The sequence below is a fragment of the Hemicordylus capensis genome, chromosome 1 (genome assembly GCF_027244095.1).
Source record: "Hemicordylus capensis ecotype Gifberg chromosome 1, rHemCap1.1.pri, whole genome shotgun sequence".
Lineage (NCBI taxonomy): Eukaryota > Metazoa > Chordata > Lepidosauria > Squamata > Cordylidae > Hemicordylus > Hemicordylus capensis.
The window spans coordinates 406,503,590-406,526,027 of NC_069657.1; the positions used below are offsets into that span (position 1 = coordinate 406,503,590).

The window sequence follows — 22,438 nt, forward strand, 5'->3', positions numbered from 1 at the left end:
CAGTGGGTCGCCTGGAGTGCATGCCAGCCCCCAACAAATGCCAAGCTCTCTCCTCTCCCTAAATTGTTGTTGTTTTCAGGCTGCAGTCCTAGGCATGCTTACATGGGAGTAAGCCTCTCTGGGTACACTGTGGAACATATTTCTGAGAAAACATGCATATAATGGCGCTATAAGGCAGTTTCCAGCTCCTGTCTTGCTGCAGGATACCTGGGGGCCAGTAAAATAGTCCCTGTGTGCCGAATCTGGCTCCCGGGCCTTATGTTGTGCAGGCCTGCTGTATAGGAATAAATATTTACAGTAACTCACATTTACAGATAGTCTGGCTGTCAGCCACTATTGTTGCAGATGGGTGATATTTTTTGCCCATCTGCCTCAGGGCCATAGTTTTGGGAGGACACTGGGCTGTGCACTGAAAGGGAGATTGTGTGTGTGTGTGTGTGTGTGTGGGTGGGTGGGTGTTGTTGTTGTTGTTGTTGTTGTTTTTGTTTAAGGACATTGCAATGATCTGGTTCAGATGTAACACAAGTCTTGGCTTGTCATTATGTGCTCAAATTGCAGCAAGCCACAGAATCTCATGCTTCCCCTTCCTCTTCTCCCTTTTTTCATGGGCAAGGGGAGAAAATTATAATATTTTGTTCATTATTTGCAAGCTCTAATTTTTGACCATTGTGCATGAAGCAGTACGTGTGAGCCCAAAGTTCACCGCGGCTTGTGCATGTAATCGCAAACCATGGTATAGCATGGCGTTTGAACTGGGCTAGTGAATCCAGGACAGGCTTCTAATTAGGTCTCCTAATTGCTGAATCACATGTCCTTGTATTTCTAACTATAAGAACAGCTCTGCTGGATCAGGCCCAAGGCCCATCTAGTCCATCATCCTGTTTCACACAGTGGTCCACAAAATGCCGCTGGAAGCCCACAGGCAGGAGCTGAGGGCATGCCCTCTCTCCTGCTGTTACTCCCCTGCAACTGGTACTTAGAGGCATCCTGCCTTTGAGGCTGGAGGTGGCCTATAGCCCTCCAACTAGTAGCCGATGATAGACCTCTCCTCCATGAAGTTATGCAAACCCCATTAAGGGTTGCCACCTTATTTTTGTAGATGGGAGTGTGGCATGTTCTGTAGGTGGAGCTTTCCTTAACTTCTCCCTCCTCCCCTTCCCCTTTCTTAACAGAAAGAAAGCAGAAAATATGATTAGGCATTGATCAGGATGAGGGAAGAAGTTAATCTTGTTCATATATTTCACTTTTTAAAAAAGGGGTGCACACTTTGTTCCCTCCAAAGCATGCACACGCTCACAAGTTTTCTGATGTCCGCTCAATTAATATTAGATCCTGCTCAGGTTGAATTAAGAAGGCCCCACTCTGAATGCATGTGTGCACACACTGCCTTGATACTGCCGCCCAGAACAAAACTCATTCCGCACACAGATGAAAAGAATTAGAGGGACCACTGGGTGCACAAGTGCTTTGTGTTTTATTTGGTTAGTACAACATGGAGCACTGGTTCATTAAAAACAAAACAAAAAATAGGGCACATGGTGGCACTGTGCCCAATGTCACCATATAGACACTTGTAGTAGAGTGAAATTTGTTATGTGTTCCTGTCATCAGACAACATCAAATAGATGCTCTTGAAAAACACTTGTAGAACATGTACAGTTGTAATTGTGTATTCTAAGGGGGAAACGGCCTTTTCACAGTGGGAAAATGTGGCATCCCTATAACAGAGCCACTAACCTGCCAAGACGGCTGGATCCCACACAATAATTGAGCAGCTGTCCATGTATTGTACAACTCAAACGTTGTCTGCAAATACTCTGCTTAGTCAAAATCTGGGAACAGGAGTCACCAAGGCAAAACCCTAAACACAACCACTTCCTATGGATATGTTTAGGAACACACATAGGAGTTATTTCCTAAAAATATTATCTGACCTTTTGAATGGAAAGTTTGAGCAGAGAGCTCTCCTAAATGAAACAGGTAGTGGCTATATGTTTTGTTAAACTACAAAATTTCCTTTTTCATGCTCTGGTGTTTGAAAAGAATTTAAAAGCAGTGATTTGAGACAGTGTGTGCATGTTGTAAAATAATGTAGTTCACCTCCATTCTGCTTGTATGTACTTCTAGTTCTGTTTTATAGGTAACACTGGAGAAAACCAATTTCTTTTGTTAATGCAATATGAACAAGAGTTGAAAGTATATTCCAGATAAAAATGTAGGTCCTGATGACTAATGGATTGCTTTTCCACAGTAATTTTTTCCCCTTCTGGAATTGGAAGCCCCAGTTTCCTGTCTGTCTTGTGTGAACTCTTGTCTGTTATTTCTTAAGCCATCTTTTAGTAAGAGAGCTGTTCAAAGTAGTGAACAAGAACAGCCTATGCTCCAAATAACCAATTAAATCCTAAATAATGGAAAATAGGCTATTAGTAGATTCTAATTTGGAAAATTAGTGTTTCCACATTTGATTAATGATGGCAAAGTGCCTACTAAGATGGAAACTTTCTGAGCCAGTGATAGAATACTTTTGGATTATTCCACATTTAGCTAGCAGAATTTAATGTATCTGGTACATTAATACTAGATCTGCATTTGTCTTAATTGGCAGCGATGTAACTAGAATTCTTGAATTCTGATATATTCTTTTCAGGCCATTTTGCAGAGATTGACTATATATCAAGTTGGTTCCAGCTCCTGTTGCCGTATTGCTTCAGTATAATTCTACTGTACTACTATTAAATAGGTTGGTGTCATTGATGTACTTTAAATTTCCTTGGTAAACAGAAGCCAGATCAGGACTCTGGCAAGGGGTTGGGGGTTTTAAGTCTATTCCTCACCAAAGTCCTGATCTGGACCTCCCCTCTGCTTCCTCGTGTATGCTGTTTTGCCAGGGATGGTGGGTTGTGGGGTAGGGGGGACTTCCAATTGATGCTAGGGAGAAATTGCTCCCTACTGACTAGGGAGCAGGGCTAGTTGTGAAAGAAAACTTTGATTTTTCTGATCCTCTGCCTCCTCTCAAAACCCAGTAGTACCAAAGGCTGTGTTTGAGCCATCAGCAAGTGGCTTGCTGCTTGCTTTCCTTCAGCCTGGGGCCTAAAGGGAGGGCACTTGCAATTGGAGGACAGATAGCCCAGGCATATCTTCTTTGACACCAATCGCTCCCCCCACCAAACTGTGAAAGGAAAGGCAACCTGAAACTACCAGGGGTGAACTGGGCCATGTTTCCTCCCTCTCTCCTTTTTTATCCTACTTTCCAGTAGGCTTATGAGATCACCCAGCATTCTCATTCTCTCTCTCCCCCTCTCCCTCTCCCCCTCCCTCCCCATCCCTGTGTGTGTGTCCCCCTCTATCAACTTCGCAACTCCTAGACCAGGGGTGGGGAACCTTGGCCCTCCAGCTGTTGTTGAACTACAACCCCTATCATCCCTAGCCACAATTATTGTGGCTGGGGATGGTGGGAGTTGTAGTTCAAAAACAGTTGGAGGGCCAAGGTTCCCCACCCCTGTCCTAGACCAATATGAACAAAATTTGGTACAGTTGTAGGGACACATAGGGACACCTCAATGGCATAGTTTGTGATGATGTCATCCACTCTGTTCCAAGATGGCGGACACGTGAATGTTTGAGGTGCAAGAGATCTAATTTGTGGAGCTTGATTTGAACCAAATTTAGTCCAGTTGTAGAGACAGTGAAAGGAAAGTAGCCTGATTAGTTCTTACATGTGAACATCATCGAGAAAAGACATAACCTCCCTAAATGTCTGCCTGGAGGCGGTGATGGGTTGGATGAGGGATAACGAACAGAGAATGAATCCAGATAAGACAGAGGTACTCATTGTGTGGGGTCAGAACTTGGGAGATGAGTTTGATCTGCCTGTCCTGGGTGGAGTCACACTTCCCCAGAAGGGAAAGGTACCCAGTCTGGGGGTGCTTCTCAATCCGAGCCTCTCCCTGGTGTCACAGGTTGAGGCAGGCAGGGGGGCTTTCTACCAGCTTCGGTTAGTACTCCAGCTGCCATTTCTTGAGATAAATGACCTCAGAATAGTGGTACATATGCTGGTAACCTCCAGACTGGATTACTGCAATGCGCTCTATGTGGGGCTGCCTTTGTATGTAGTCCGAAAACTATAGCTGGCTCAGAATGCGGCAACTCTGGGTCATCATGGAGAGACCATATTACTCCTGTATTGAAAGAGCTACACTGGCTGCTGCTAAGTTTCTGGACAATATACAAGGTTTTGGTTATAACCTATAAAGCCCTAAACGGCTTGGACCGTGGGTGTTTAAAAGAATGTCTTCTTCGTCATGAACCCTACCACCCATTGAGATCACCAGGAGAGGTCCATCTGCATTTGCCACCGGCTTGTCTGGTGGCTACTTGGGAACGGGCCTTCTCTGCAGCTGCCCCAAAGTTTGGAACCCTCTCCCTGCCGAAATTAGAGCCTCCCCATCTCTGACAATTAAAAAAAAAAATCTTTAAAGACACATCTGTTCACCCAGGCATTCAATTAAATACTGTTTTAATAGTTTTAACATTGTTTTAAAATTTAAATTGTAATGTTTTAACTTTTTGTTGTCATTTATTTTAACCAATGTTTTAATTTTTGTTCTTGTCATTTATTTGTTTTAACTAATTTTTTAACTTTTCTGTTGTTTTTTCTTGTAAACCGCCCAGAGACGCAAGTTTTGGATGGTATAAAAATATGTTAAATAAATAAATAAAACTTGTGTGTGTTTGTTTTTAAGATTCTTCCCCTTTCAGCCTAGCACACACTGGCTTTGTGGAGGCTGAAGGAAGGAAGGAAGCAAGCAAGCAAACAAACAAACAAACACTCTCTCTTGTTCAGTGTTATTGCAGGGGCCTTGGCTGCTTTGAGCTTGAATAGAAGGTAGCTTGAAGCAATTGTCCCCTGGAGTTACCTTAGTGTAACTGAGTCTGGGAAGATCTACCACAATCAGTCTGCTTGCACTGGATCCTTTCTGGATTGAGCAATGGGGCTACTATTAGTACAAACTCATATTCTTGCGAATACCTCTAAGCATATTTACGGCTGCAGCAGCTGGCCCTAGAGTCAGTCTCTGGAGCCAGGAATTGTGTGTGGAAGAGGAGAGGGAGAGAGTTAAAGGGAAATGCAACTCCTTTATTCTGCTGTTTGTCCCTATGTGAAAAGCTTTATGTATTTTGAATGATGCAAGCTAAAATGGAATAAGGATACAAGTACCTAAAGTGGAAGAATGTTGGATTTAACATGCACACGTCATTATTTTAATATGGTACAGCGGGGAAGCCACTTGCCTAGACTGTAAGAGGCTGTTAGTTCAAATCCCTGCTGCTGTGCTTCCCAGACTGTGACTAGTAAATACATTTGTAGTCACCTATCGGGGTGTAACTACCATTAGGCAAGGGGAGGCAGTCATCTTGGGGCCCCACTGCCTCAAGGGCCCCCCCAGAGGCACATCACATGACTCCCCACCTGCCCATGTTGCACTCCCTATGAATTATTTTGAGTCTCTTGGAGATCGGCAGGAGCAGAGAGTAAAAAAACTAGATTCAATGTGTACTAGATTTTCACCGTATTCATAATGGGGATATGAGTGTGAGTGCACTATATATTGTGAAGTGTGTTTGTGTGTATATATCAGCGAGGGGCCCATTTTAAAATCTTGTCTCTGGGCCCCCTCCAACCTTGCTACGCCCCTGTCACCTATATTAGACAGCAGCGATACAGGGAGGTACTGAAAGGCATCATCTCATACTGCACAGGAGGCGGCACTGGTAAACCACTTCAGTATTCTACCAAGAAAATCACATGGAACGTGATCGCTAGGAGTTGACATCGACACGACGGCACAATCTTTCCTTTCTTTCTGTGACGGAATAAAATACTTGAAGTTACATATTTCTTTAAGTGTTCCACCTTAATTTCATAGAATTGTTCTTTTTTCTGTGGTGTACATTTGAAAGAGAAGTACATTTCATAGATTTAATGTCTTTGTATATTTGAATTATTACTATGTCTGCATAAATTAATAGTCCTTGCTGCAGCTAACAATGCAGGATCATTGTTTTGCATTGTTAAATTCAAACCATTTAGGGCAAAAATCAAATTCCAGCTGTAGAAAAACCTGGTGGAGCCCATTAGGGCCTAACATTAAAGCTGCTTACTTAAAAAATGTGTTTCTGTATCTTTCAGAGCCATGGTGTCATGGAAAGGGATTTACTTTGTACTTGCACTATTCTTGGGAAGCTTTTTTGGAAGTATTTTCATGCTCGGCCCTTTGTTGCCATTGATGTTTGTTTCCCCGGCTTGGTATCGCTGGATCACTGATCGTGTTGTGGCTACCTGGCTTACACTTCCAGTGGTAAGTTGCTCGTATATATATTTTATATAAGTTCCTTTTTCTTAAATCACCCAAACTTCCATTCTTACATGTCAAACAATGAAGTGCTCTAGTTCATTATTTATATATTTAACCCTCCTGGGTCTGCCTTTAGAATGTGCGTCCTGGCTGATTGGCTGGGCAGCGGAGGCACCTGATAGGCTGAGGCAGTGGGAGCTCACGCATGGCAGGAGGCCATTGAGTTGCTGCCGGGGGGCGGGGTGGGAATGGCGGCAGCTGCGCTGAGGTGGCCCCAGCGGCGGCCCCAGCTGCAGTGAGGTGGGGGAGTGGGCCTGTGGGCGATCCAGTGAGGTGGGGGAGTGGGCCTGTGCACCTGCTGGGGTCAGGAGGCGGCGGCAGGAGGCAGGAGAAACCATGAGTGGGGCGAGGGAGAGAAGCGGACCGGGTGGGCGTCTCTGATGCCCGCCGGAAGACAGGGTGAAGAGGCTGAAGTGGGGGGGTGGGGAGAGTTGAACCAGGGGCGCAGACGGTATGCATCCGGTCAGCTAGTAACTCTGTCATAATAGTAGTTTATGACAGAGTTCCTAACAATGTAATCAATGTGCTAAAATAAAACATTTCTGTTGTCAGAGGAGGTAATGTTTTAAAACGGGTCTAAATGGTCCCTTGTGAAGTACTGAAGTAAATTAACCCCCAAGACAACAGAACCCACCATCATCTAATCTAGATACTTAAGTATTTAAAAAGTATGCATGGGAGGTAAAAAAGCTATCGAAGTTATAAATAGAGGGAATATGCAGTACCTCTAAAAACCATGGGATGTAAAAATAATATAGAAATACATCTAATAAACACTCTCTTATAGCACATTAATGTGGACAATGTGTGTAAAATAGTAAAAGCGCACAAGTAACATGAATATAAAACCACAGATTTATAAAATAAAAATTTACAATCAGCTTTGCTGTCAAGATCCCCAAAATAAATATGCAAGAAATCTCATGACTTGCGGGTCAGTCCTCCATGAGTCAAACTTCCCAGTAGCTAGAAGTCCTGTATAAATGGAAGGAAAGTCCAGTTGTTCCTAAATTAGATGCTCATATGGAATTCAAATCCTTTGGGACATTGACATCTGTCGCAAGCCACATAGGGGGAATGTCCGTCCTTTTTTCTCCAAACGTATTTCAGCCTAGAATAGGCCTTCCTCAGTGGTACTATTACAGGAATCCTTGTAGTCCCCAAGCAGAAGCTATGGTCTTGTGGAGACCATAAGCTCCACAGCTGGTCTTGTGGTAGCGAGCATGACTTGTCCCATTAGCTAAGCAGTGTCCATCCACCCTGGTTGTATTTGAATGGGAGACAACTTCATGCTCTTAATTATTTGTGATTATTTCATATTTTATTTTTCATGTAACATATACTCTTTTATTTGACAAAACTAATAAAAGATATGATCTCCAGATAATACTTGCGGAGATGGGCTGCACAGTGATAACTGTCAGGTCACTTCTTTGCAGCACATGTTGTCCTCTCTCTGCCCAACAAGGTCACCACTTGTCAATCCTAATGTATTGGTCAAAATAACAGTGAAGTGTTCCTTACTCAAACAGAAAGCTTTAGATAATTAGCAGCTTAGGTAGATGTGTGTGTGCACGCATGTGAAACCTTGCATCAAGATTTGAGGTACACAGCATAAATCTAGGACAAAAACTAAAGATTTCTTTGCCAGAATCATCCTGCTGCCCAGAACCAGGGATAATGATGGTGCGGCTGTTTTTCTTCTGAGTAGAAGCATCAGATTAAACAGTTTATGTAAATTATTCCTTTATAAGGCATATGAATGAATATTTACTTTGATGACTGACCAAAAGCAAAACCATAACAGAGGCAAATGCTAATCAATTCTAGGGGTGTGCGAGCTGGTTTTCGAACTGGACCAGCCGAGGCCAGTCTGAGATAGAGCTGAGCCAGCTCAGAACTCTGCTGGTAAAGGGGAATCCGGTGAAGATTCCCCTTTATGAGTAAAGCGGGGGCAGGGGGGGTTCTTTAAGGTAGATTGGGCAGGAGGGGAGTCCAAAAGTACCTTAAAAGTGCCTCTGGTGGTGGCAATACACCTCCGAGCCCGTTCAAACTGGCTTGGTTCAAACCTGAACCGAGTCCAGTTCGATTGGTGTATGGCGCCGGGCTGGCTTGCATCCGGTTTGGATTTGAGCCAAACCAGCTTTACCGGTTTTGTGAACATGCCTAATCGATACTTATATACTAATCAACCAGCAACATTGAGAACAAAATAAGATTTGCAACAGATTAAAAGCCACTCCTATTTCAGTCTATATCTGTTCATTCTGTGAAATATATATTTTGTTCTATATCTCTTCTAGTAAAATATACATCTCCTATCGGACTTTACTCACTATTAAGCAGAACTTAGTGACATTTAGAGATATCATATCATTCAGAGCCAGTAAAATATGATTTATATAAGTTAACTGACCATCTTGGAAAATTTCTTAAAAATGGCAGAAAATAATAGTCCCAAATATCTTCGTAAAATTACAGTATAACAATACATGAACTGTTTCAATACTTCCTTCATAAAGCATAACTCTGGTTGTGGGGCTTTTATGAAAGGTCAGCTTTTTTATCTTTGATGTGGAGAGATATCTTTGAAAGGAGGCACCCAGGCCAGGGGAGAGCATAACATCGGCCCCCATAGAGTCCAGCTCTGGCCTGTGAAGACTGTTGGGGCAGCCCCTCTCCCCACCTTCCCAGGAGCACTGAAAGATCAGGGTGCCCTGAGAGGAAGGCAAGAAAGGAGGCACCCAGGCCAGGGAGCTCTTGTCCTCAGCTCCTGAAAAGACCCAACAGCCTGAGACAACATTTTATTAATCTGTTATTTGCTTCTTTTAATATTGTAAACTGCTTTGGGTGCCTTTTGTCAAGGCAGAAAGGTGGTATAAAAATGTAGTAAATCAATAAATGTGCTCAAGGTGTGCAGTGAGCTTCAGTCTTAGCTTAAAAAAGGGTTTGTTGCATCAGGAAGCCATAAATAGAACAGTGTTACAGTGCTGAAGTCAGGAAAGAACAAAAAATTATATCCAGACCTGTAGTACTGCCATGGGTAACTGAGTAATTGATGTAGCTTCCTTCTCCTGTTTAAAGATTTTTCTCTGTTCTTGCGCAATAGACGACAAACTCCATGCATTCTGGAGCGAAGTAACTCTACTATTTTTCCCTTTTCGGTTTACTTTTCACCAGACTCCTCATTTTAGAGAAGTTTCCTCTTCTGACTTTCAAAGTGTCTGTGTTAGACTTGCGTGTCAATTCTCTCCTCCCATGCATGCTGAATTTGATCACACAATGGTCACTGTTCCCTAAAGGTTCCATGACACGGACATCTCGCACCAGGTCCTGGGCAACACTCAGATTAAGTCCAAGGTCTCCTTGGTTCCATGACCAACTGTTCTAGGGCACAGTCATTCAGCATGTCTAGAAATGTGGCCTCTTTGTCATTATCGGATTGTTTAATTTACCCAGTCTATGTGTGGGTAATTGAAATTATTCATTATTTCAGCTCTGTCTCTTTTTGATGCCTTCCTGATTTCCTCTTGCAACTCCCAGTCACTCTTGGCGTTTTGATCTAGAGGGCAGTAGCACGTACCTAGTAGCACATTTCCTTTCAGGCCTTGTAGAGTTTCTGTGGAGGACTCAATCCTTAGGTTTTCTAGCTTATTAGATTATGTCCCTTCTTTAACGTACAGTCCTACTCCATCCCCAATTTATCCCTCCCTGTCCTTTTATATAGAGTTTATATCCAGGAATAACCGTGTCCCACCCTTTCCCACCATTCCACCATATTTCCTTTATGCCCAGTCATGTTTTCATTGGCAACCAGGCACTCCAGCTTGCCCATTTTGGCTCGGAGGCTTCTGGCACTGGCATATGAGAACCTATATGCTGAATCGCTTACCTGGTGTGTGCTATTGTTCTTTTGACCATTTGATCTCGTTGACTGGCTAGCACATATTTCTGTCTGCTTTTTATCCGGTTCTACTCTGTCCCCTTTTGGTTTATCTGAAGCATTTATTGCACCTTAAAGGATGACGTTTGCTGAACTGGCTACTGCCCAACTTCTGTCGGCAACCCCCCAGGTGTCATTTTAAAAGCTGCTCTGCAACCTTTTTTAAGTGCCAGCAATCTGGTTCCATCTTGGTTCAAGTGGAGCCTGACTCTTTTGTACAGGCTTGTCTTGTCCCAAAATGTATCCCAGCACCTAACAAATTTAAACCCCACCTCCTGGCACCATTGTCTCTTCCACACATTGAGACACCTCAGCTCTGCCTGTCCTGATGGTCCTGTGTGCGAAACAGGTAGCATTTCCAAGGATGCTACCTTGTGGGTCCTGGACTTCAATATGCTACCTAGTAGTTTAAATTTGCCTTCTAGGACCTGCCGACTATATTTCCCAATATCTTTGGTGCGGATGTGCATGATGACAGCTGACTCCTCCCCAGCACTGCCTAACAGCCTATCTAAATTCTGTGTGATGTCCACAACCTTTGCACTAGGCAGACAAGTCACCGTGTGGTCTACACACAGGTCAGAGACCCATCTCTCTATACCCCTAATCATCCACTACTAGGAGGCCGCCCACCCCCTGGAGGAGTATCCCCTGTTTGAGAGGATATGGGCTCATTCACGGATGGGGTCCCTTTTTAAGGGAGCTCTTCCCTCTTTGTCAGAATGATGTCTTCCCCTGAGAGCTTCATTCTCCCTGACAGCAGAGGAGCCATCAGCCTGAAGTGGGATGCCTCTATCACGTCCACTCTCTGAGCTTCTCAGCCATGTCTGACTCTCTGAGCTTCTCCATATCCAGCACCTTGGTTTCGAAGGAACGAACTTGTTCTCTGAGAGCCAGGAGTTCCTTGCACCAAGTACATACCCATGACTTCTGCCCATCGAGCAAATAGTCATGCATGCAACACTTTGTGTAATACACTGGGAAGCACCCCCTCCCCTGCTGGCTTTCCTTCTTCTTAACTAGTTTTGTTGGCTATTTAGAGTATTTTGAGATTGTTTATCTGAAACTTAAGTCTTAACTGTAGTTGTCAGCTATTGAACAGCTTAAACTTTCTTTCCTGAGAATATGAAAGAGGAAGTAGTGATTAACTTATCTTCCTGCTGGTCTTCTTGTAATCAAGTGGACCTCCTTTTGAGATCCCCCACACACTTCCCCACAAAACTCCTATGACCCTGTTCATAATTCCTGTTTGCTAAGCCCTTTTCACTAATTTCCCTGGCTTTTGCCTCTTATATAGATAATAGGCTTCAAACTGAGGCAAACAGGTTCAACAGGAATTGGCCTCTCCCACCAGGTATGACTCATCTCAGCCCTAGCTGGCTCCTCCCACTGTGTCTCTCCAGGAAAAAGAGAACCAAACTGAAAGCCAAAGAGCCCCCAAAATAGGCCCTGACAAAAGCAATTGCTAGCAACACACACACACACACACACACACACACACACACACACACACACACAGGGACTTCTCCCCTAAAAAGAAACCAGCGCCTCAAAATCTCCCCCTCCTCCTGTTTATTTGGAGGGGGGCGTTGTTGTAGAAAAGCTTGCTTACCTTCTCAGGTCTGTTTCTTCTCTTCCCAGAGTAGGCTTCAAACTGATCAAATTCAGCATACATGCAAGGAGAGAATTGCCAAGGAAGTCTAACATAGACATTTTGAATTTTAGAAGAGAAAACTTCTCTAAAATGAAGAGTTTGGTGAAAAGAAAACTGAAAGGGAAAATTGGGAGAGTCACTGCTCCAGAATGCATGGAGTTTATTTAAAACCACAATAGTAGAAGCCCACTTAGAATGTATACCATAAAGGAGGAAAGGTACCACCAAGTCTGGGAGGATGCCAGCATGGCTAACAAGTAAAGTCAAGGAAGTTACAAAGGGAAAGTAGACTTCTTTCAGAAATTGGAAGGCCTCCTCAAATGAAGGGAACAGAAAGGAACAAAGGAATAAACTCTGGCAAAAGAAATGCAAGGAGAGAATAAGGGAGGCAAAAAGAGAGTTTGAGGGACATATTTAGCTAAAAGCATCAAGGGGAACAACATGAACTTCTTTAAATACATCAGAAGCAGGAAACCTGCCAGGGAGGCAGTTGAATTGTTAGATGATGAGGAAGTGAAAGGGATTATTAAGGAGGATATGGAGATTGCAGAGAAGCTAAACGAGTTCTTTGCCTCTGTCTTCACAGCAGAGGATACTGAGCATATACCTATGCCTGAACCGAGGTTCTTGGGGATAGAGGCTAAAGAACTGAGTCATATAGAGGTGATGAGAAATTCTAAACTGTCTGGAAAAATTAAAAAGTGACAAATTGCCGGAGCTAGGTGTTACCCACCTAAGAGTCCTTAAGGAACTCAAATGTGAAATTGCTGACCTCCTTGCAAAAATACCTAACATCTTTATCAGGCTCTGTATCAGAGAACTGGAGAGTAGCCAGTGTAACACCTTTTTTCAAAAATGGATCCAGAGGGTATCCGATTAATTACAGGCTGTTTAGCTTGATGTCTGTTGCGGGCAAATTGATGGAAAGCTTTCTCAAGGATAATATTATTAAGCATATGGAAGAACAGGCCCTGCTAAAGGAGAATCAGCATGGCTTCTGCAAAAGTTAATCTTGCCTCACCAACCTTTTGGAGTTCTTTGAGAATATCAACAGGGGTGTGTGTGGATAAAGGTAATCCAGTTGACATAGTCTACCTGGACTTCTAAAAAGCTTTTGACAAGGTTCCTCATCAAAGACTCTTGAGCAAACTTGGCAGTCATGGGATAAGGGGACAGGTTCATGTGTGGATTGCTAACTAGTTGAAGGACAGGAAACAGAGGGTGGGAATAAAGGGACAGTTTTCACAATGGAGGGAAGTAAGAAGTGGGGTCCCTCAGGGATCTGTACTGGGACTGGTGCTCTTTAACTTGTTCATAAATGATCTAGAAGTTGGGGTAAGCAGTGAGGTGGCCAGATTTGCAGATGACACCAAAGTATTTAGGGGTATTGAAATCCAAAAGAAATTGCGAGGAATCCAAAAGGATCTCTTTCGGGCGGCAGGGTACCAAGCAGGGAAAGGGGCGGCAGGGCGGTATCCTGCCGCCCGATTTCTAACAGAGGCGGAGCAGCCAAGCGGGGAGAAAGGGGCGGCAGGGAGGTATCCTGCCCCCCGATTTCTAACAGGAGGCAGAACAGCCAAGCGGGGAGAAAGGGGCGGCAGGGAGGTATCCTGCCGCCCGATTTCTAAAGTAAATACGGCGCCAAAGGTGGAAAGCGCGGGAGGGGTAAGTAAACCCTCCCCCGCCCTTAATGGAACCCCCCACCCCAGTGCCAGACCACAGCTCCGCGGTTCCGTGCACACCCCTAGTGGGGGGTATACATCTCACTGTGGTTTTAGGTTCATGATTTCAGGGTTTTTGTGTTTCCTTGTTGTGGGGGAGGGGAGTCATATCCATAGTGATACAGAGGGCTTTAATTGGTACTGTTCACTGTAGAATAATAGAATTTTTAAATTGGAGGGGATGGAGATCTTTTCATGCTTTGGTATGAATATTCACTGTTATGTTGTTCTAGAGGACAACATACTCAGAAATAACCATTCTGTCTGAACGAGAATTCTGTGCATTTCAAAACCTCATTTATTCTTTCATCCAAAGACACTAGCACCTTAACATCCTTTAAAAAAAAGAGAAAGAAACAGCTCTGCATTTTGACACCATGGCATCTTCATTGGTTGATAATGCAACTAGTGGAAATTACAAATGTGTTTCATGGTATGCATTTCTCTAGCTGCTTTGTCATGTATAAATCCTGAAGTGACTAATTAAAAACAATTCATTAATTGCTTCTCTTCAAAAATAATTGTCTTTTGCAAGAGGGCCGCTTGTGTGCAAGACTTATTCACAAGTCCAGATTTAATTATTTTTCATTGTTAACATGATTAGAATGAAATTTGCTAATGAACCATTAAAATTTTATCTTCTAAAACATTAGTGATCATTTGATTTGAGAGAGTTCAAATGCACATTTTTTAAATGTTCTTGTGTTCTTCTACATTTAAAGTATTAAAAAAATAAGTTCTTCAGATAAGCTTCCAGTGTTAGACATTTCATGAGTAAATACTATATGTTGATGTTTGCAGTAGTATCTGCAGTTAAACAATAATACTGTTCACACGAGTAGCCCAGCCTGGTTAGGCATTGTGGGATATCTGGAGGCTGTGATGCATTGCCCCGGCCTCCGGAGATCCACACGACTACTCCAAGCAGTGTGGATTGTGTGGGAGTGCGATCTGTGCACCCCACCAGTGTGGGAGGGGCATCAGGGGTTAAAGCAGGTTCAGCAAAGCCTTCCCCCCCCATCCACCCAGTGGTCATATGCATAGCTTTCCTGTGTTGAATGTAATACACTGGCTACCAATACGTTTCTGGGGAACATACAAGGTGCTGGTTATTAGCTATAAAGCTTTTAACAGCCTAAGCCCGGGGTATTTAAGAGAATGCCTTCTTCACCATGAGCCCCACTGCCTGTTAAGGTAATCTGGAGAGGTTCATTTGCGGTTGCCGCTAACTTGTTTGTCGGCTACTCGGGAACGGGGCTTCTCCGTGGCTGCCCCTGGACTTTGGAATGTACTCTCTGTTGAAATAAGTGCCTCCGCATCTCTGGCAACTTTTTAAAAGGCGCTGAAGACATACTTATTCACCCAGGCTTTTAATTAGATTCATAGTTTTAATATTTTAAAACTTGATTTTAAATTATTGTAATGTTAATGATTTAATGTTTAAATGATTTTAATTGTTTAATTGATTTGATTTTTAAAATGATTTTAATTGTAAAATGACCAGTTACGCAAGTTTTGGGTGGTATAGAAATATGTTAAATAAATAAAATTAAATTAAATAGAAGCCAATGGACTATGAGAAATTAGCAGTGTCCTCTGTTTTTCTCAAGCATTTTGTATTCGGAGGTATACTGCCTCTGAACATATAGTTTTAGTTTCCCTTATCATGGCTGATAAGAAAGGTTTCCATGGGCAGAACTGGGTGGTTTGGATGGGAGGAGCTTAGGGAAGTGGTTTAGCTGGCTGGGATGGCACTTGTCCCTACTTTTTATAGCTATCAGCTGCCATTGTGCTCTGTTACTTCCAAGCAACATCTTAATGACCCTACCTATCTCTGAGAACTTTAGTTGAAAAGCAGTATATAAGAAGTAGTAGGAATATCTTTCTTCTACGATCTATTGAGCAGTGGTGCACAGTTTTCCCTGTGTCTATAATGGTTAATTATTCACCTTGATCAATGATATGTCATTGCTGCAGGCAATTGATTCATCCATTAATGCTTTATCCATTTTATATAGTTCCTTTCACATAAGGAACTAAAAGCCCTTCACAGAAGTAAATGACATTGCAGTTTATTGGATGAGGCACAGTAGTATCTTCCTTTCTCCTCTCTTTATTATCCTATCTTGTGCTGTCTTACATTCCTACATGATGTAACTTATTTTGGGTTCTGACTTTTAAAAAATTCTGTATTTGGCTTTCTGTGTGTGTGTGTGATGGCAGCCTAATACCTCACTCGCAGACCACAATCTAAAAAATAGCTCATAAGTCTCTCTAGGGAGACTTTTCTTCAAAAGGTGGGTGCTACCAGAGAGAAGGCCCTGCTTTAGTGTACTAGTGAATCTCACTTTGCACATAGATGGCACCCAGAGCATAACCTATCCAGCCAATTGTAGGAGAAGAATGGCAGTTCAATTCCCATTAGCAGAGCAAAACTAGTTTGGGGAGAATTCAGCCAAGCAAGAGGTCTGGAGACTGTTCTTTAAGTTTGAAGAATTACAAGGTTCTTAAGTTTGAAGAACTATAAGCCGATGAACTTTAGAAGTTCATCAGCTCGTGCTGCTTTCTATATGTCCCAACTTCTCTTTCTGGGCAACGGCTTAGTCAGCACATCTTCTATCATTTGTTCACTTGGACAATATATCAATTTTACAAGTGCTTTTTCTTGTGCATCCTGCACATAATGATATTTTGATTCAATGTGTTTTGTTCTACATTTAATTTTCTCCATTTGTGAGATCTGGATGCAGCTTTGATTGTCTTCAAACATCTCAGTGGGTTTTGGTTTGTCTATGCTGAAATTTGACATTAGCTTGTGCAGCCACGCCATCCTCTTGACATGCTTGAGTGGCAGATACATATTCTTACTCAGTAGATGAGAGAGCAACTATTGATTGCTTGCAGCTATGCCAACTCACTGCATAACTGACACCATAAAAAAATACATAACACTGATTGACTTCCAGTCTGTTTGATCCTCATCCCAGTCTGCATCCATAGAAACTACTAATTTGGGTTCACTACTAGCAGGTGACTTTAATTTTAGATGGATTGTCCCTTTTAGGTAGCTGCCTAGTCTCTTTATCGCAGTCCAGTCATCTTTGCTGGGTGTGCTTACTTTCCTACTCAAGATTTCCCACAGATGCAGATGTATCCAGTCTTGTTACCATAGCTACATATAAAAGTTTTCCAGTTACTGTCCTGTACTCACTGTTGTTGTGCAGAAGTTCACTTTCCTCCTTCTGTTATAGGTAACCTGTTTCCATAGGTGTACTCATTTCTTTGGCCTCTGTAAGTCCCAAATACTCTAGTAAATCATTTATTTTCTGTTTTTGGTTAGCAAATAGCTTCCAACCTCTTCTCTCTGTGTGTGTATTCCAAGCTGGTGTGAAACAGACCCAAGTTCTTTTACTTCTATCTCACTATTCAGGTGCTTTATTATTTCAAGGCTGTCCTCTCTATTTTCATAACAGATCATCAGTGTAAGTAAGTATATAGGCCCATCTGTTGTCTTTGAGCCTCGAGTACAGGCAAGGGTCAGCCTTTCCTTGGGTAAATACCTCACTGACTAGCAACTGGTTTAATTTGACCTTCTAGGCTCTTGCAGCCTGCTTTAGTCAATAAACACAGCTTGCATACAAATTTTTCTTTACCTGGTTCCACAAATCCTGCTCCATATAAATATCTTCTTTGACCTCTCCATGAAGAAATGCAGTTTTCACATCTATGTGATCCACTTGCATTTTCTTGGCTGCTGCAATGCTTAGGAGTATCCTTACTGAGGTGTGTTTTACAACAGGAGCAAATGTCGCATCATAATCTTCCCCATATATTTGCAATAATCCCTTTGCCACCCGTCTTCCATTTTTTCTGCTCCTTTCCTGCATCTGCAGGATGCTAGGTGTGCAGAACACTGCCAAGTCCATGACTCTTGAAGAGCATCTCCATCTTGAAAGACCAGAACTCATACTCAGGACCTTGCAGCATTTCAATAATCTGGAATCCATGTTCTGTCTCCCATTTTCAAAGCTTTTCTTTTTGCTTGGCTTTCTGTTTTACTCTCTAGGTTTTTCTCTTTTATTCACTGGCTTTTGGGCCTCATAACCCATTCTAGGAGAATGGCAGTTCAAGTCCCATTAGCAGAGCAAAAACAGTTTGGAGAAAGTTCTGCCAAGCAAGAAGTCCGGAGACCGTTCTTTAGTATTGAAGAACTACACAGATTTATTTAGAAGTTACAAAAAGATAGGAAAGCTGAGCTTCAGGTTGAAAGGGGAGAGAGATTAAAACAAACAGCCAGCTCTGGAGAGACAAAATGGAGACTAATACTGAAAGAACAAAGAGGGGAGGAGTCATTCACTTTTATCCATGACTCTAACCACCACCACCCCTCCCTGTGGTCACTATGAGACAATGCAGCTGAGAGCTGATGCTGCCAGGGTCCTAGCTCCAAAACTAATCCCAATATAAGGTAAAGGTAAAGTGTGCCATCAAGTCGATTTCAACTGGCTCCCACAGAGCCCTGTGGTTTTCTTTTGGTAGAATAAAGGAGGGGTTTACCATTGCCTTCTCCTGCACAGTATGAGATGATGCCTTTCAGCATCTTCCAATATCTCTGCTGCCCAATATAGTACCAGCGGGGATTCGAACCAGTAACCTTCTGCTTGTTAGTCAAGCATTTCCCTGCTGCACCATTAGGTGGCTAATCTCAATATAGGGGGATATTTTCTATAGGAGAAGGTGATCCAGGTTTTGGAAGAGAAATACTGCTTTTCATGAATGTGTCTGCCTTTGTTGTGTTCACTGCAACATACTATTATGTGGCAGTATGTTTTCCTATATGCAAAGTTTACCTTGCTCCCAATCCCTGCTTTTCCTTGTAGTGCTCTGTAATGCTCTCTTGTATCCCAGTGGTAGAATGTGAATGCAGTAGGTCCCAGGTTCAAATCCTGGTATCTCCTGCAGGTTGGGGAGACCTTTCTCTGAAACCCTGGGGAGCTGCCACTCATCAGTGTAGGCAATGTCAAGCTAGATGGACCAGTGGTCTGACTTCTTATGTACGTACAGCTTCCTATACATCCTGCATAACAATGCAATATACTGCCCCTCAAATTACTGCTGTACTTAAAAAGAATTTTAAAACACACACAACTGCATTGGCTCTACTTTGAACAATTGGCAGAAAATATTGTTACATTACATTTGGAATAAAAAGCTGCCTAGAAAAGTAGTTAAAGTCCTGTTTAAAGAAGTAGAGCAAGGAATGGATGGGTGCCCCTAATGTAAAAGTCTATACGAGGCTACTACATTGATTGAGTTAATTAACTGGTTCTTTCAAGATAAAATAATTAGGGCATAAATGGTCCTTCTCAGTTGAGATCTAGAAAGTTTGTTATGCTTTCAGGAACAATTATGTATTGCAACAATGTGTAGAGTTATTCCAATATATTCGGCTCTAGAGAGATGAGGGATCTAAATAATGTAACAGCTCCAGGATGTATTTCTCAATTGAAAGATTGTTAAGTGGATTTGTTGGGGACCTTTATAAGGGATGAACATTCATTGTTCTTTGAAGTTCCAGAGGCATTGAAGATAGACCCCAACTGTTTCAGTACTTTCAGGCAAGACACAAGCCTCTTTGGACATTCCCTGATCATGGAAACAAGCTCCATTATGCTTATAGCATTTGCCTCTTCAGACAAATGCCTTAAGCATGGGCAGTGTGATGGTGTGAGGCTTCTTGAGCACAGCAGCACTGGGATGGGACTTCTAGGCACGCTCTTGGGATGCTGTACGCAAGTACAACATCCTTTTTAAATAATGCCCGAAGAGGTTATTTTGCTTTGTCATTGTGGAAGAATCATAATAGGCTTGGGAGGAGAAAACACTTTTTATGTCAACAAATGCAAAGGCAATTCAAGAGGTCTGATGGAAGTGGGAGTGCAGGGCTGAACCCTGCCTCCATGCCCCAGTCTCCAGAGGAGGGGGAGGCAAGAGTGGAGGCCATTGGGGTGGCCTGGGCCAATCACAGGCAGACATGCACCTAGGTAATTTTGGAGCCTGGACCTAAAGGCCTTTGGAGCCCCCCACCCCACCCCCGCTAATTAAGCATCTTCATGCTCCACCAGATGACAATACCGCCCAGGACAGACTAAAGGGGATTTGGGGTCCCCCAGGGGCTGTGGAGGCCCTGGACTTGAGCCCCAAAGTTCAGGGGTAAGAGCACTCCTGATCACAGGAGACTGCTGAGGGTCAGGCGGTTGGATCTAGGGAAAGGGAGAAACCTTCACATCTGTCCTGACCTGGTTGTATCATAGGCACGCATGCACTCATTCACTCAAACCCAGAGAAGAGGGAATTGGGGAGGAAAAGGAAAAATTCCTGGGAGTAGAAGAAGGCAGGGAAGGCTACCTGTACTACCTGTCCAACATGAAGAAGGGGGAAGCCAGGTTCTCTGCAGAGAAGGTGGGGTGCAGCAAGAGCAGAGGTCCACAACCTCTGGTATGAATTCCAGAGGCTTTGCACACTGGAGTGGTTTTTAGCTGGCTACTTTATAGGGAAAAAGAGCAAGGGGCACTAAAAGCTATGTGCTGGTGATGGACTGCTATGGTTAGTGGAGGTGATTTCTGGTGGAGAACAATGGGGTTCAGGCCAGGGTAGTTAGACATTTAGATTAGATTTCCTTATGATGGAGGCTAAATGCAGACTTTAAAGATATTGGCTTGTTGATTCTAGGGATTTGGAAAATCTGGGATGTATGACTTGAGTGGCTTGAGTGCCCAAGTCAAGAGTGCAACTAAGAAAATGGATGAAAGGAGAGCTATGGCTCATCAAGTATAACATGGGTTTTTGTTTTAAAATCACCTTCGTGGAAATGTCAGTCTCTTAATGGCTGTTCAGATATTCCACCCCCAAAATTTCTTGGCAGCACCATATGCACCATCCTTTTTTCCTGTCGTCACATAAAGAATGCAACAGCTGAACTAGGAGATATCACATTCATTTGGATGAGGTCTGGATTGTAGAGCAGGATAGAGTCTGCATCCAAATCAATGTGGTATTTCCTGATTCAGATGTTACAATTTATGTGGTTAACATGCTGCATGCCCAGGACATGTTCTTAGTCTCACCAAACACACAAGGTTTTTCTTTGGGGTGACTGGTAAAATTGGGTTCTTGGTGGAGTCTAATTAGGTCCTTGGTTTATCAAATGCCCCCTATATAGCCATTTGACTGCTACTGTAATACTCACCCATTTATGTAGGCTTCTGATTATGCATATATTATGGATGGTTGGTTCCATTTTTGCTAAATATTTGGGAGGGGGGGATTTGGTATATTTGGGAGGATAGGCCATGGTATTGTAGAGCCTTTGGTGCAAGGCAACTTCTTGATTTCTGTGTAAATTTGCTTTCAGACATTTGCAGGGCTCTCACCCTATTACTGAATTAATTCTTGTAGGCTTTGCTGGAGATCGTGTTTGGAGCAAAGGTGGTCATAACAGGTGATGGATTCATCCCCGGAGAAAGAAGTGTCATTATCATGAACCATCGAACACGAATGGATTGGATGTTTCTGTGGAACTGCCTGCTGAGATATAGCTACCTCAGACTTGAAAAGATATGTCTCAAATCTAGTCTCAAAGGCATTCCAGGATTTGGTAGGTCACCAGTGTGATAAAAGGCTTTTACTATTTTTTATCCTGTTATTTCCTGCCTCATATGTTGTTTCAAAATATTTCATTTTAGCTCTTCTCTTGTTTTTATCATGATTGTGTGTGGTGCTGTTTTATACGCTTTTTCCCTTTGGGCTCTGTGGAGCAATGTGGAGAGCAGAAGTCCATATTAATTTTTTTTTAAAAAATTTCCTTTCAACACAGCCTATTTTCCCAACGCAAGTCTAAAATAACTTCCAACATCTCCCCCTCCCCCCCATTTGATACAAATTCACTTATGTGTTGTTTTGGTGTGCTATAATCACGTTCTTACCAAGGAAGCTTTCCCTTTCCAGATCAATACTTGTGATCCTGAGTTCCTTCAAACAATCTAGTTCTTAAGCGACAGAAAGGAAATAACATATAGTTCTTTGGTTTCCTTTTACAGTTACCAGGGACAGAAATGAGAGTAAAAATATTAAGCAGACAAATGTAGCCAAGAAGTTGCCACAATGAGCACAAGATAAACCTCAAGGCATTGTTTGTGTTGTCTTTATCTTCTAGAGATAACTTAACATGTACACAATGTTTGTAGGACATATATCAGTATGATGTAAAGCTGCATTTTTTGCCCATGTTGAAGCTTCCTCTACTTCATATTGCTTATTCACAAAAATAGACTTTGCCGGAGATAGATAGATATATGTATACATATATAGTTGTAAAAATATGATTTGCTGGTTGTTATCCTAAGGCAGGGGTTCCAAACCTGTGGTACTCCAGATGTTGCTGAACTATAACTCCCATTTATCCCTAGCCACAATAAATTGTAGCTGTGGATGATGGGAGTTATACTTCAGCAACATCTGGAGTACCACAGGTTGGGAACTCCTGCCCTAAAGTAAGTGTGTGTGTGTGTGTGTGTATTTCCCCCTTTTAAAAAAAAGGTCTATTGGGTTATGTTAGACCTAAATTCAGGTTTCATTAAAGTTATATTAAAGCCTATTTTTGAAGTTGGTTGGTATTGTCGTCCTTCACAATGTAGACTGAGAT

General features: G+C 42.7%; 1 protein-coding gene across 7 annotated transcripts in view; it reads left to right on the forward strand.

Moving 5' to 3' along the window:
* The window catches only part of LCLAT1 (lysocardiolipin acyltransferase 1), a 174,414-nt gene that overhangs the window by 48,697 nt on the left and 103,279 nt on the right, over positions 1 to 22,438 (forward strand). For 6 of the 7 annotated variants that reach the window (XM_053306789.1, XM_053306799.1, XM_053306778.1 and 3 more), the window contains 2 exons: positions 6,191 to 6,359; positions 21,193 to 21,391. In XM_053306789.1, coding sequence (XP_053162764.1) covers positions 6,195 to 6,359; positions 21,193 to 21,391 — 364 coding nt within the window. In that variant the 5' untranslated portion in view covers positions 6,191 to 6,194. Of the gene's footprint in view, positions 1 to 2,679; positions 2,741 to 6,190; positions 6,360 to 21,192; positions 21,392 to 22,438 lie in introns of those variants that run through there. The other variant, XM_053306817.1, reaches the window with a different exon arrangement.